The sequence below is a fragment of the Psittacula echo genome (genome assembly GCF_963264785.1).
Source record: "Psittacula echo genome assembly, chromosome: 7".
In the NCBI taxonomy this organism is placed as follows: domain Eukaryota; kingdom Metazoa; phylum Chordata; class Aves; order Psittaciformes; family Psittacidae; genus Psittacula; species Psittacula echo.
The window spans coordinates 34,800,398-34,815,932 of NC_137740.1; the positions used below are offsets into that span (position 1 = coordinate 34,800,398).

Here is a 15,535-nt window from a genome sequence, read left to right on the forward strand (position 1 = left end):
TGCCGCTGGGCAGCAACTTTACTTGATGGCAAATCAGATAAACTGCAGAAGAAGATTCGTGCTGAAACAGGAAGGTTTGGGTAACTGTTTGTTGCTACTGTACTCTACATACACTCTCCTTTTACTTAGAAATGGTGCTTTTGATCTCTTTTCAAGAATAACCTTTTTTTAACCCAAGTTAAATTAACTTAATCATTAAGCCACTATAATGCTGGGACTTTAAAGCTGGTATTTTGGTTAGCTTGCAACTTGTACTTGTTCCTTGTACAACAAATGATAAACACCCACCAACCTTGGTGTCATTTCTTCCTGTCTCTTAAAAACTGATTAAGAAGTAGCTACGTGGCAACTCTTATGCACAAATAAGACAACACATGCATACAATGGTAGTTAAACATTGTTTAATGATTTGGGTACAGACTTTGTAGAATTTTGAGAATCACTCAGCTGTTTCCTTCTTCCACCCATTCTGCTCATACCTGTAGAAGTCACTAGGTCTGTGCTCCTAAACAGAAAAACTCACCATGTAGAACAGCAGAGGTTTGCTTAAAGGCTACTGGTGCATTCTTTTGTGTGTATAAATGTGCCTGTTGGAAATTAGTGTGAAGTAACAGAATAATTCATGAATATATGCGCACACAGGCAAAAGACCTACGAGATTGAAGTATGAGGGGGGAAAAAGATAATTTCAACAGTGACATCTACCAGCAGTGATGTTCCAATTCTGTATTACCACAGTGGTAGAGTAGAATCAAGGAGACGTATGAATGCCCCTTACCAATCTGCAGTGACCAAGGTGGTGCTGATAGCTGCTGTATGTGGAGGTGTTCTGTTGTTTGGTTGGGTTTTTTAGATTCCTCTCACCCGAATCACGAATGAGCCAGGCTCTGTTGCTCCAAAAAGCACTTAATATCATAAAAGGACTTAAGAGGTAAGCCCACAGAGCAGGTATGTTTGTTACATGTACCTGCACAGGGTCCTCCTAAATTGTACTTGTCCTGTTAAGCAGAAAGCCCACACATCACACTGAAACCCCTGTTCTAGAGAGAAGGTTATAGTTTAACTGTGGTTAAACAGCGAAAATGGAGCAATGAGAACAAAAATCGAGGATACACTGAATGTGATTGAGAACAAGCTGCATGCTATGAAAATTTCTAAGTTTTAAAATAATTAGATAAGACTGTATTATCAAAGTTGGTGCTTTCCTGAGCATTGCTGCGCTGGAGCTCTGCAGGTTACATTCCGATAAAGAGAGTACTTCCCATACTGAGACACTGATGATACAATTTCCTGCCAGAAAGGCCATTACAACATTCAGATCAAGGTAACTTTGTTCCACACATCTTTCTTTCTCTTGTATTTGTACAAGTATTTGTACTGTCTCTGAACCATTGTTTAATAGTGAGATGTGTAAGAGCACTCTGCACTATTGACAATATCCATAAAACTAGCTCATGTTACAGTTTACTTTGATACTCCTTTGCAAGAGCTGCAGAATAATTCCCACTGAATTTTGTATAAACAGCTTCCTGCACACTAAAATAATTTGTGCAAAACCCTGTATTGCTTAGAGGCCTACTCCAGAGACATTTACTGCTTTCCTTTCTGTGAAAACCAAACCTTGAAATTCTTAAAAGATGCCCCTTGTGTTCTTTATACTTGGCAAAATATTTTCTATGTTATTCTGAGCAAGTTATCCTAGCAAGCATAATCCTGCTCGGTTAACCATTGCTTTAGCTTCCACAGCTTGTGGAAAGGCAGCATTTTTGCCCTAGTTGAAAAGGAAGGAAAATGACTGACCCAGTCAGCCAGTGGTACAATGCAGGTCTCCTAAGTCCTGCAGTGTGCTCTAGTCACCACACCACCTTCTGTAAAATGAAACAATCTAGTAAAAATATGTTAAGATACAAATTCTGACAAAGAAATTCACTGAATATGTAGTTTAGCAAAAAAAGTACATCTTCAAAGCACTCTGTAAACGCCCTCCCTCCCCAGACACCTCAAAACAAGTGGAAAAAAATTAACCTAAAAGTCATTATACTGGACTGTATTTAGAGTAACGTTTGTGTTTAATTCAGTTTGAACAGAACCCAAAATATCTGCTATTATGAGAATTGGGTGCGTAATGTAACAATCCTTGCTGTGTTAGTGTGCTGCAGCGTGTATCCTTCTGACAGGGAGTTTGATGGTGGTTATGTTAGACTGCTTCCCTCCTTTTGTGCTACCCCCTGCAGTGACAAACAGGAGACACCAGGTGAGGGAAAATTACAAAACAAGTTTATTAAAGTCTAACATAAAACACTTCAGGCTAAATATGTACAACTCCCTCCCTTCCCAGGGGATTATAAAATTGAGAGTTGAGATATATACAAATAACAGAGGAAAAACGGTATATACAGGAAAGATACTTTAAAAATAATTTAACCAAAAAATCAGTTATTAGACCTTATCTGAACTTAATTCTGCAAGGCTTATCAAGAGCTTCTCCAAGATCACAGCCCTGAAATCCTTAACATGGGACTTGTCCATACTTGGAGCAGTTTTCTGAAACACATGATTTCAGAAAAGTTGTCACACTTTGTGGCCACAGATCAGCAAAACTTTGGAAGTTCAGTGTTACACAAAGAGCCATTCTCACACACGTATTTCCAAACAGCCAATTTGGAGACTTCAGGATGCAGATAACCTACTCAGGCAAAACTTGCACTGACTTCAATGCAAAATTGACTGAAACAGTACTGAAACAGCGTGACAAAACATGTCATTTTCTCTAAATTACTGTTAGTGGAATTATTCCAATTTCCTCTTTCCTTTTGCAGGTAGGTCTCAAGGAGATGTCTGCCTAAAAAGATTCCATGCCTTCCCCCATTAATCCCTTACAGAAATTATCAATACTGTTATATAAACCTTGTGCCTCCAAAAGTAACTTAGAATCCTTAAGCCTAGCAATTAAATGTGCAGCTGATGTCCATGCATCTGTTGGCAAAAGATACAGGACAGACCTGCTTCTTCAGGCCCAACCTGAACACACCTACAAACAATTTATATATATATATATAATTTTAAATCTATATTCTAGTAAATGAATACAGTTCATAGATATCATACCTCAGCAGCTGAGATATCTTCATGAAAGATAAGGATAAAAATCAAGACTCTCAGATGGGGACTCAAGAGTGCAGGTCTTAAATTATTGCTCCAAGACAAAACTACAAGCCCGTGTATTCTATTAAGAAAGGTTAAAATTGTTGTCTTGTAAAAAATAATGATTATCTACTTGTCTATAAGGAAAACTAAATGACTAATAAAGCAAGTGTTACTGTTATAAGTATCTAAACAAATCCTGTAAAAATCTAAGCACTGTATTTTTTAAAAAAGTCTGAACTCTAAGAATACAGTAATAAGATATAATTTTATAAATATAAAAACAGTCCAAACAAACATTGTTATGGAATGCATTTACTATGTAGGAATGTAAATATTTTTAATATATTTTTCTTTTCCAGAGCTAGTTCTCTCTTGTGGTTATTTATCCTGAATATCTTAATCTTCAGATACTTTCCCTCAGGTAACAGCAGCCTATCGTTAGTTTATCTTCCAAAGCTGTTTAAATATGAAAGCTGTCAGTTGTATGGTCTTGTTCTTTTTCAGTATTTATGTGTATCCCAAGGCTTCTGCTCTTGGAGAGCAAAAGTAAAGAGGAACCTTAGGACAAGCTACAGAGTTTGCTTTTTATACTGAGTCAAGATCCCGATCTTTGAGATTCTTCAGTTTCAAATGGCAAGGCTAAGGAATCCTTCAGGTGCTACATCAGTAACAGAAGCTAAAAAAGAAAAGGGGGAGGAAAAGGGGAAATGCCAACAAACAGGAAAAAAAAATATCAGAGAGCTTCACCCATTGTCCTTTGCAAGCATTCTGAAGGACATCGGCTGTTCAGACATGATGTAGTGCAGATAAGCAAAGAAAATAAAGGTCAGGCAGGTACGGCAGTAACTGGCTCCAGTGGACAGAACCAGAGACGCCTGCATTAAGAATGGTCCCAGTGAACATGGCTGTACTCCTTGCTGTCCACAGTGGACTTTATCAGCAAATTTGCCATATATAAAGCATCAAATACGATCAAGAAGCAGAGTTTTAAATTTGCTATATACTAAAATGATCAACAGAAAGAAGCAAAAAGTCTATTACTTTACAGGTACAAACATGTAGGAAGAGAAAAAAAAATTCTGTAGTCATGCTCAGGAGTCAAGGAACCATTTGCAGAATATTTAAATGAAATCCTCCAAGAAATTTTTCACAAGTTGGTTTAATTAAGGTGCAGATTAATATTCCATGTAGAACAGTTAAGAGGTATCTCCTGTGCTTTTCTATTTATCAGTGTCTGGACACAAGGCATCAGTGGAAATAAAATGCTAGCACCAAGTAAATAACCAACAAACAATATCTATAAATGCATTGTTGGTACAGTATTATGACTGTTTTCTTACTATCTGATGATTGCTTAAATAATGCTTACATTCTGTTAATGGCACAAACTGGCAAAAAGGAGTATAAAAGAACCCCGTTTGTCAACTAGTGTGTAGCTAATGACCCTAGCAAGACACTAGAAATGTTGCTCTGTAAAAATGTATGTTGCTAGTAATCAAACATACCTTCATACTGGTCTTGCTAGATACCAGTTTTGTGCAGTTATTGTGGGCAAGTGATATGAGCGATAAAGCCATACATAAATACTTCAATTAAACCAAGTCATACTCTAACAAAGCCTTGACTACAAGCATAGCCATCTGCTCTTCTGTATTCTTCCTTAATACCCCCTCATGTAGCGTTCACTTCTTGTTTTCACAGTGAAACACAGGATTTTTTTTCTTTCCTCTTTTGTACCTAGTGTCTAGCACAAGAAGCAGCATTAATGTAAAAAAAAAAAAAAGGACTGTGAGGCTATGATTCACGCCACACCAATTAAGTCAATGCACCTTTTTGTCTCATCTACAACATGCATGTTCCAAACTCTCCTTTTGAGCAAATGTGGTCACTTGTGCCAAACCCAGCTATGTGTCAGGGATGTGAAAAAGAAACCCAGGACAAGATACACCAACACTGGGTTCACTCAGAAGAAAAAAAAAATACAAGTGACTTGTCGGAAAGAATACCCAATACCCAGCAGTATCTGTGCCATCTGAGCCTCCTGATTGATCGCACTTGAGAAAAAAATAACCCTCCTTTACTTGCCTTGTCAGGAAATATACACAAAGCTTTCTTTCCCTCTGCTCAGACTTCAACTGACAGTTGTAATTCCTTGGGAGCATCGCACCAGCCTGCCTTCCAGCATGCACCACTGTATTACTTGGAATGCAGGAGTACAAGCTTGCTAGTGCATTTGAATCATGATTTTCCCCTTACACCTCTGGGTTAATATTCCTAAATTATCAAACATGGCTTAAAACGTCTGCTCTCAAGTGACACCGTGACACATCAGATCAGCAGGAACATGGGAGGAGATCTCCAAAATACATCAACATATTTAACAGAGAATTCTTAAGGCAGGTGTTGCTAGAAAGGAATCATCTTGTGGAAATCGGTGTTAATGGCAAATAGAAAACTGATTGTAGATTAGCACAATTCAATAAAAAATGTCAGACAGCACTGCACAATGGAAATGCCTTACAAGTGTCTTTACACAGAGGGAAAAAAAAGAACAAGTCCAGTTCAAAAAGCGTGACTGCTTGCTCGATTATGTTCATCTCACCAAATGTGTGCAAGTTCACTACCAAATTACCTTGTTGCCTATGTACTGCACTGTCAGTACAACTGCTGCAAGAAAATAAACTGAGGTTCTGAATATCCAGTCACAGCAGATCTTAGTAATGTTTCTGATGAAGGAGACTGACTACCCGTCACGGGAAGCAGCATCTGATGGTCTTCACTCCCAATGGGAAGAGGAAGTGCTAAAGACATCTCAGAGGGTTTCACATCTATGGACTCTGATAAGGGACTTTTCTGACTCTGAATGGATTCTTGTTCATTGAAAGAGTTATCAAGTGCGTTAGAATCAGGGGGAGTTTCTGATCCTGGGGAAGAAAAAAACAAAAAGAAAGAAATGTTCAAAAGCTCCTGCGCAAATTCCCTTTCAAATGACCATCAAAACAAACACATGGTATGTCAAAGACTGCTAGGGCAGCTGGGCTATTGGTGCTTCGATGTGCTGCCAAGCCAGAATGAGCTGTAAATACAATGTAAGCACTGAGAATCACAACCTTTGCTGCTTGTAGCATGACAACTAGAGGAATGGTGCATTCCAACTTCATCTCTACTTAACATGGTACAGAGGATAACAAATCCTTAACATCACAAACGAGCTTTGGAAAAAAAATGTAATTATGAAGATTTCCTTGAGATTTTCCATCCCAGAAAATCTAAGAAACGCAGCCACATCCAAACAGCCTCTTAATGTGAGATAGCAATGTACAATACATCACTTATCCATAAATTTCTTCAGAAGAAAGTGTTTATTAAAGCCATTCCAGCAAGACCCATTGCAGTTCTTATCCAGTCACTTGAGAAAGGATTTTCTGTTCCTAACTGAAATCACTGTGAGAGAATTCCTCTCTGCCTTCCTGTTTGAAGGCATTGGCTATTTGACCTGTCTGCTATCAAAGTGCACCCTGAAGCCTGTTATTTCAGCAATGAAGCACTCCTGTCTGCCCTGTCTCTCCACAAGAGCAGACATGCCTTGTCAACTCCCCCAGCTCACACTCTGAGGCTCTGCCAGGCTCACCACTGCTCTCATCTCACCCTTACTTCCACTGGCTTCCTGCTGCACTGGGGCCTTCCTAAATGGGGCTTCTCAAGCTTTTGACATTCAAAGGTACCTCTGCAAGTAACTCCTGTTTTCTCATCCTCTCCCCCTCCCAATCCAGATCTACACAGACATCCATTACTCCTTTTTCCCTATGACAGAGCCAAGGGAATTATGGTTAACGCACTTGGGGATGGACAGATAAGGTATATGGAACCAGTGCTTAACACAGCTGGCGCAACATTTACACTTTGTACCATAGGCAAGTAATATATGTCAAATTTCTTCCTAATCAAAATCTTGTCTCTAGAATAGGAATGGAATGTATTTGGGAAGACCTTCTAGAGCAGTATTTGCAGCTGGGAACATTTTGCCAGCTGTTTGTCATCTTGTGTGCTTGCTAATCCAGCTCAGACTTGGATTAACATTGCATATATAAAAAATCACCCTTAAAAAAAAAAAAAATAATTTGTGCCTTCAAGATGTAAAGTAATTCCTGTAACCACTATGCCTTGTTCACCTCAGTCACTGCCCTTGTAAAGACACACTCCTCTGACATGTTCAGAAGAGGTAAACAATTTCCTACAATTCAGACTATGCCTTGAGGTGGAAAGCTCTCACAAGTTACTAGGACAAGAAAGTAAATATTCACATATAGAAATTCCTGTCAGCAGCAATCCACTTCTATGGTGCTCAACATGTGTTCGTTACAGCAATGCAAATGCTTGAAAATTTGTCTTGAATCTACTTGAAAGCAGGTGCTTTATGCTTTAAAAGGTTTGGGTATCTCTAAAGTGGATGCTTTTGGCTCTAAGGAGAGCTACTATCCAAAAATCATTCAAAAAATAATTTATGTTCTGATTTTGGGCCTGGATGAGCAAAAAAAAAGAAAAAAGAAAAATAGTTATTCATCCCTGAAGACAAGACAGCTGATGCCGCTTCTTAATATTTCCTTGCAAGGAACATACCTGCGTGAACTTTCGTTTTGTGCTTCTTAAGATTTTTTATATCTGTGTAAGAATTCCCACACATTTCACAGATAAATGGTCTTTCACCTGAAAAATAACAAGCGGTTTGGCAGTTAAAACAATCAGAAACTGAAAACAAACACATTGAGAGATGTAGGACAATGGATTTAAAGCTTGTATTTTAAACTACAAATCTGTTATTCTGACTGTGTGTCTATTCAGAGGAAAACTGTTTCCAGAATAGATTAAAAAAAGGCAAAAACCCCCAAATGTCAGAAGTAAAGCCATGATCATACATCAACTACACTTTTACACAGATCTTAGACTGAAAAAGGCAATTAAAAAATGCACAAATATTTTCTTTAAATTATGTTAACACAGAGATACATAAATTAAGAAACTACGACTTTCAAGTACAGCACAATATGGTGTATTTTAAAGGCAAAAGGGTAAAAGTAGGATATTATTTATAGGGCAGGAAGCAGCCTGTCTGCCAACTGACCTGTATGGGACCGAAAATGTTTATTGAGCTCTCCAGAGGAAATAAAACTTTTTTCACAAATGCCGCAGATATATGGCTTCTCTCCTAAAGGAAACACAAGTAGTTCAATATATAAACCAGGATAGACAAAAGAACAAAGCAGAATAAAGCAGAGGGAATATCTAATGGGAGAAAGAGCTCCCTAAACTGGAATCAGAGGGAAAAAACATGAGTAAAGAGCTGGATGACAACTCTGGAGGTAACTCCAACCTACAGATTTCCAGGTTATTACCTACATCCAGCCCCTCTGCCAGAAGCGCTCCCTTACCAGGCCTGCTGTGGTGCCACAGGACTCTGTTTCCCCTTACCTGTGTGTTTTCGGGAATGGGTAATGAGAGAACTGGAGACGGCAAAGGCTTTTCCACAGCTGTCACACACGTAGGGCTTCTCCCCTGTGTGGCGACGCACGTGGTAGGTGAGCGTGCTGGCCTGAGCAAATCGCTGGCCGCAGCGATCGCACACATATGGCTTCTCGCCACTGTGCTTCCTGCGAATGAAAGAAGACGAACATCAGTGATCCTGGGCAGGAAGGAAGCAACAGCTGTGACCAACTCACTCTCCTCCATTAGCACTTTACCCCAAAATTCTGTGAACTACAAAAAAGTACAGGCCCTGCACACATGACATGCACCACGAGAACTCGGCATGTTTTGCGTGATAGTATACTGAAAGATAAAATGATGATTCCTAACAAGGAAATGTAATTCCTGCTCCTGCCAAAAATGCAAAAAGCCCCATGAAGATAGCACTGAACTGCAAGAACTGTTCTGTTCCGCTTCCCACCAAGGAACATTCCTCTCTGGTGCTATAAGTAGTTTAAAACAAACCCACATCACTGCTATTAGGATGCTAGTGCATAGGATGTCAGATTCATAAATCACAAACTGCTTCCCTCAGGAGCATGTACATAGATATAATTATTCTGTTCAGCAACGTGAGAGAAGACCAACGTGAAAAGAAACAGAAATGACCAAATTATGTGAAAGTGTAACTCTTGCTCACACTGGAGTAAATTATTCTGTTCAAATAAACACATGGATACGCATTTGCAAGATCTCACTTTTGCCCACCTGGCATGAATCTTCAGATTGCTTGAAGTCGCAAACTGCAGGTTGCACACATCACATTTGTATGGTTTCTCTTCTCCATGGTGCATCCGACTGTGGAACACTAACTGGCACTTCTGAGCAAAGCCTTTGTCGCAGAGTTCACATTTGTATGGCTTCTCCCCTGGTGAAAAATAAAACCCTTGTGCTCTGCATTTGCGTAAGAAAGCTTTCCAGCCCATTACCTGACCAAAGCTCAAGTGTCTGTTCTAATACTTCTCACAAGTAACATCCCATAATCAGTCCACTGAAGTGGAATGTGACAAGTGGATAACAGGCTATTTTTTAACACATTACCTTTTGGGAAAAAAGGTGAAACTATTTTTTAATAGTGCCATTTTCTCCACATTATTTTCAGAAGCTGCTATTGCATTTTCAGACTTTTTACTAGTTCTGTCTATTCATGATTCTGAATATTCAAGATGAACAACCAGTGAATCATCTGCCTTTTCTTGCCTGTCAAACAGCAATGGTCTTCACAGTACAGTCTAGTGCTCCCTAATTTCTCACTGGTATCTGCTGTAGAGTGCTGCAGGTACTTCTCTGACTACTCGTGTTCTCTTTGTCCTCAAGAGTCTCACAGAATGGGTTGCACAATGCTGCAGAGTCTTAGATGACAGTGTAAAAGAGCCTACCCCTGCATTTCTGTGGCAGTACACAATCAAACCAAGAACTCAACTATTCTTAAGTATACTGGGTACACAAGAACTTCAAAAATAAAAGTATCAGACATCTAGCCTGCCATCTAGCAACTGACACTGTGAAATTCCCTACCTACTCAGGCAAAAATTTCCAGTACAATACTCTCAGAAGCAGAAAACATTCCTACCATGACACTGGCCCTCGATACTGCTCACAAGCTCCGCCTCCCATATGAATCTTTGACGAGTCACTGGCTGACAATATCTGAAATTCCCTCCCTTGGTTACAAAAAGAGCACAGCATTCTGCAGCTATACCTCAATACATCCTACATCACCTCTACAACTTCATGGCTTCATGGAAAGAGCTCCACTGCTGGCCTCTGCTCAGAGTTTTCCAAAGGGGAAAAAGAGCGAAAGTAAATAATTTTTTATCTGATTCACTGTTACTTCAGAATTCTCAATGCCAGCCACAGAAGGAAGAAAACTCCATAAACCAGGTCTCTCCACTGCTCACTGGACTAAGCATAGCAGCAACGGCCTGAAGAGCAAACTGACCCAGTATCAAGTCTTCCATCTCCATGGAAGAATACAGGCACAACACTTCTCCCATATGTCCCAGTCTCCAGCAACTTGTTGTTCATAGTCTTTGAAAGTAAGACATGTTGTCTTAACGTTTAAGTGGTCACAATTGATTTCTCTTTGATGCTTTGTTCAGTAGCTCTTGATACAACACGAACTTCTGGGAATTCTTTATTGAATGCAGAGACCATAACACCATCACACATTTCAGCTGCACATTTTACTAAATAAACCCCAAAATGCTGTAGTACTACAGCCACCTCCCCTACCTTATATGAAAGCCCTGCAGGAGAAGTTACCTACTTGTCACAAGACTGCATTTCCCCCCACTTTTGTTATCAAATGTGTATTAGAACTTGAAGTTTTAAAAAAGCAACAGAAATCCTGGTATCAAGTACAGTGAGTTTTCCACTCTCTACTGGCACTGGAAAACTGGAGTTTTTGGCACTCCCTTGCTCTGCAGAGTTAAAGGGCAGCCAGCTCTTCTGAGTCTTTCCAGAAATCAAGGTGCTCAGACTAATAAAGTGCCCTGTAGCTATTTAAAGCAGAAACTATGATTTTGTTCTGAAAAATGCTGCAGCATTTCATGCTACCAGGATATCGGTACTACCTCCATATGCATACCAGCAGTAGACATAATTCCTAGAGGAAGAAGTCAGACCGCAAAGATCTTTATAGTCCTGTATTCACAGGCTGTGATTCCAGGTGTCAGAGACAAGGCCAATGGCTTACCTGTGTGAGTCCTTACATGTGTTTTCAACTGATTGCACTGAGTGAATGCCTTCCCACAGAGCTGACACACATACGGTTTCACTCCTTTGTGTATTCTCATGTGGCGACGGAGGCTACTAGCTTCTGAAAAGACTTTTCCACAGGTGTTACACACTGGTTTAGCTTTGGAATACTTCTGGTCGAGCTCTTCTGCTCTGCTCTCCAGCTGGTAAGTGGTCTTTTCGCTGGCTACGTTAGACATACAGTGCTCCTTCAGTGCACAGCCTTGCTGAGGCTTTCCCCGCTTCTGTTTTGCCGCAATAGTCTGAACTAGGATATCCTGCACTGCCAGCGTTTCACTTTCCACCGATGCCAGCTGTAGCTCAGAGTTATCGCTGCCCTGGGCAGCCTGTTCTGTTATCTGGGTGGCCAGCTTATTTGCATCTAAAAACATCTCAATGGATGCGTTCTCAGTCACATCATTCTGATACTGTACAGATTTATTCTGTAGGCTTTTGGGAGAGCTGAAATTCTTCTTTCGCTTTTTGGTCTGAGGAGATTTCTTTTCCAAAGCTGCTTTCTTTGCCTGTGCTTGAACCAACTCTGCAGAATCAGTGTCTGCTTTCTCCTGGTTATTGTAATCTCGGAGAGTCAGAAGGCAAGTCTGTTGATTCATCTCGACATTTCCAGTGATACTAGATGTCTCTGTAGAAGAGGGATTAGCAATAAAAGCAAAGTCCTCCATCTTAATTTTGCATTTAGTGACCACTTCTTCCACTTTGAGATAGTCCGCGGCCTGGTGAATTTCTTTAACATTCCAGCTGCAAGAAAACAAGATTTGGGTGACAATATTCTGGACAAAGCAAGCATTTGTTCTGCACCAACTGTATCAAATACAGAGGGCAGAGCTACAGGAAAGTTACACTGTTAGAAAATGCAACTCTGAGAGCACATACAGAGAGATCTGATCTCTTGGTGCTGCAAGACCCCAGTACAACAGTTAATCCCGAACCGACAGCCCATCTCTGCACATCCACAGAAGTGAGAATTTTAGTTTCAGTTATATGCCTTTTGTAGAATTTTCAGTTAAAAGGCCAATTGTAAGGTGGTGAGGATAGACATGGGGTTGTTGGTCCAAAAAGCTCAGAAACCACAAGGATAAAATATTGGACAATAAAATGCATAAATTACAATTCTATACGCCTTCTGGCAAGTCTTAATCAATTCGCAAGCGGCACATTCACCTCAGCACTGCTGTGAGGCAGGTATTAATTTTGTTTTATAAAACGATTTGCAAACAGTCTTAATTCTGTGTCAGCTGTGCACAGACAATGTTAACACCACGGAAGTCCTCATTTCAACTACTCCACTCTGCTTCTCAGTTGCTGCAACACAGGCCCTGATGGTTTAGAAAAAAATTGATCTGGGGAAGGTGGCAACATGTACCATCAATGCATTTATGGATTTACAGCACTTTAAAGAGAGATTCATGGTAAACAACATCATTTTAGCCATCTATTACACTGTAAATGTAATTAAACAATAAGTAACTAGCCACAGTTACTCTCTGTACATGAATACAGCTGTCTCAGTATCTTGCATTACACTAGTACTGAGTTCAAAGGACACCCTCCCAGTGTCTCTTGTGCACCCACCATCACAGAAGACAACGGAATTTGCAGCCTAAAGGGACACAAGAGAAGAGGATGGGTGCATATGGGCAAACCTGTGAGCATCATTTTTAGCCAAATGACTCTGCAATAGCAATAGGTGACAACGGTACTTGCACCTTCCTCTTCCTTCAAAGATTTCAGCTGCTTCAGAATGAGGCCAGATATTCTCCTACTGTGGTCTCTGACAGACATCAAGAATGCTGCATGATACTGCTCGCACTAATCTGCAAAGCAGTGGTCACTAACTTCACCACACAGCTGCATAACCTGCTTTGTTGCTATTAATGCTTGTAGCTACTTAAAACCAAAACAAAACCAAAACAACAAAACCCCAAACACCACCACACCACCCTGCACCTGTGCACCTGTGAGATTTCAGACAGGTTTTAAAACCTGCACTTGGCACCAGGCATTGGGAAAGGAGGGAAAATCCTGGACTACATACTTCTAAGAAGTCATACTTCCCTCGTGAGAGATAATGTCTTTTGTTTGCCAAGAGGAAAGCACTGCAAAGAATCCTCACTGTACATAAAGCAACAGGACAGGCACAAAATCAGTGCAGTAAGGGGGGAAATGCTTTTTCTGTGACTCCTTTTGGGCACTGTAATGAAAAATTTTAACTGATCATGCAAATTCTAACCAATGTGATCTTTTAAAGTGGTGCCTATCCTCACCCACTCCTCAGGCTTTTAACTTCTACCATGTACACAGTTTCTGTGTACCTGTGTGTTCTCTGCAAAAATGGACTCCTGTGATCCAACATAAGAAAGAAAAAAATGTATCCTTCCCTCTCCTGGTAATCATGCAAGATGTTTAACCCCTTCCAATCCAGACAGGGAAACTGAAACTAACAATCAGTGAAGTATCAGACAACAAACCTGTGTTTTGGCACTCACATGTCCTGTGTTATTTTAAAACATACAAGCAGATGATCTCCAACTTGTAATATTTATCATAGCCACTACCATGTGTTCCTCCAGAAGGTATTACAAAGGACAAAAAACCCCCAGTACTGCCTTAACACAAAGTTATTTCCCTGTTCTCTTTCTCTCTTTAGTAGAATATGTTACCTGTCAAGGTTTAAGATTCCTGTATAAATAAATTCCAGGAGTTTCTGGAATCCGTCAGCTTTCACTTGAGTCTGATCCAAAACAACATTATTGTCAGACGCATCTCTGTAAAAGGCGCCGAAGTACTCGCTGAAGGAGGCAAGCACATTTCTGTGTGCTTTGAACTGGAATTCACCAATAACAACAGTGCAGTCACACAGAAAACCAGCTTCTCGCTGCTTGTTCAGTCTCTCTAGAAGGTGCTCACAGTGATGGGAATACTGCATTTTGGTATTTTCTGACCTAGGAAAGCAAAAAAAATTACATTCAAGATTTAACTTTGTTTTCCCCTTAACAGAGTAAGCTAATGATTATAAGTGAGTCAGTGTTTGAATCCACTCAGGAATGCTGCAGGGTAATTCGTGTAGTAGTGCTTTTGCATGAAACATAACGAGACAGGCAGGTCCTTCCTCACTTGGAGAGCTGCTAATTTAGAGACAGAAGGAGGAGGAGAGGGCACAGACGTGTATAGTCCCTGCACGCCGCGATCGGAGGATTAGTTTGTTTTAAGCCTGTGAAGTGTCATGTCGAAAGGGGGCTCCGAGGAGCTTCCGCGGACACGAGACATCCGTGGCTCGGCCCGAACTGCGCTCAGGCGGCGGGGGCTGCCGCTCCCCGGGGAGCAGCCCTGCTCCACGCCGCACAGACCGGGGACCAACAGACCCCAACCGCAACGGGTCCCGAGCAGGCACCGGGGCCTAGAGGGAAGGGCCTCCTTAAGTGCCAAGGCAACAAGCAGGGTGCCGGCGAGCCACGGCAGCCGCGACCCCCCCCGGGCTGGCTTCGCCGCTGGACGGGACAGAGCGCGTAGCACCCTCCCGCACGGCGGCCCTCAGCCGACCCCACCATAACTTGCCCCTCGCGGCTGACCAAGCGCTGTCTGCTCCTGGCACTGCCCGCCCTACCCGAGGGCCGCTGCGGAGCCTGCGAAGCCACCCCGGCCCCTGAGCACCCCACGCACCTGCGGAGGGGACGGGAAAGGAAGGGACACCTTCGCCTCAGGCAGCCATGTTCTGATGACGACGCGCCCGCCGCTTCCGGGATATGGCTTCCGGCGTCCCGCTCCTGAGGGGCAGCCGTTCCACCGGCGACGAACTGCGAAACCTTGGCGGGCCGCGACCCGTCCCGCCGAGGGGAAGGGGCAGGGCCGGGCTGCGAACGGCTCCCCGTGAGGGTCAGGGGGTTCGAACTACAACTCCCATCATGCAGCGCGCCGCGGCAGCGCCCGCCATTACAGCAGCGAGGAGCCGTACACACCGGGAGCTGTAGTCACCGGTACCTGAGGGCAGGCGAGGGTAATTAGCGCGGCTCCCTGAGTGCAACTCTTTCTCCTGTACTCCCGCTTGGTAAATAGAATGGTTTTGATGTACTTGTTACTGTTAGTGCCTCAGTGCTGAAGAGCCTTG

At 41.8% G+C, this 15,535-nt stretch overlaps 1 protein-coding gene across 3 annotated transcripts; it reads right to left on the bottom strand.

Annotated features, from left to right (window-relative positions):
• Nucleotides 1-494: 494 nt before the first annotated feature.
• MYNN (myoneurin) lies at nt 495-15,256 on the bottom strand. 3 transcript variants are annotated; one of them, XM_080624371.1, is made up of 9 exons: nt 15,091-15,256; nt 14,091-14,372; nt 11,369-12,168; nt 9,379-9,538; nt 8,617-8,795; nt 8,270-8,353; nt 7,768-7,854; nt 5,780-6,071; nt 495-505 (listed from the first exon to the last, which is right to left on the bottom strand). In XM_080624371.1, the coding sequence occupies exons 2-8, from the start codon at nt 14,354-14,356 to the stop codon at nt 5,803-5,805; spliced, it is 1,845 nt and encodes a 614-aa protein (XP_080480497.1). In that variant the 5' UTR covers nt 14,357-14,372; nt 15,091-15,256; the 3' UTR covers nt 495-505; nt 5,780-5,802. The 3 variants fall into 3 exon arrangements, with proteins under 3 accessions (XP_080480497.1, XP_080480496.1, XP_080480495.1); XM_080624370.1 differs by lacking the exon at nt 495-505 and adding an exon at nt 512-3,823; XM_080624369.1 differs by lacking the exon at nt 495-505 and having other exon boundaries at nt 512-6,071.
• Nucleotides 15,257-15,535: the final 279 nt, after the last annotated feature.

Excerpts from the sequence above, each read along its gene's own strand:
- MYNN (XM_080624371.1), bottom strand. The coding sequence starts at position 14,356 with ATGCAGTATTCCCATCACTGTGAGCACCTTCTAGAGAGACTGAACAAG. Across the intron at positions 8,796-9,378 it reads AATCTGAAGATTCATGCCAG|GAAGCACAGTGGCGAGAAGC; the intron begins GTGGGCAAAAGT and ends TTTCATTCGCAG. Across the intron at positions 6,072-7,767 it reads CAAAACGAAAGTTCACGCAG|GATCAGAAACTCCCCCTGAT; the intron begins GTATGTTCCTTG and ends TTTCTTCCCCAG.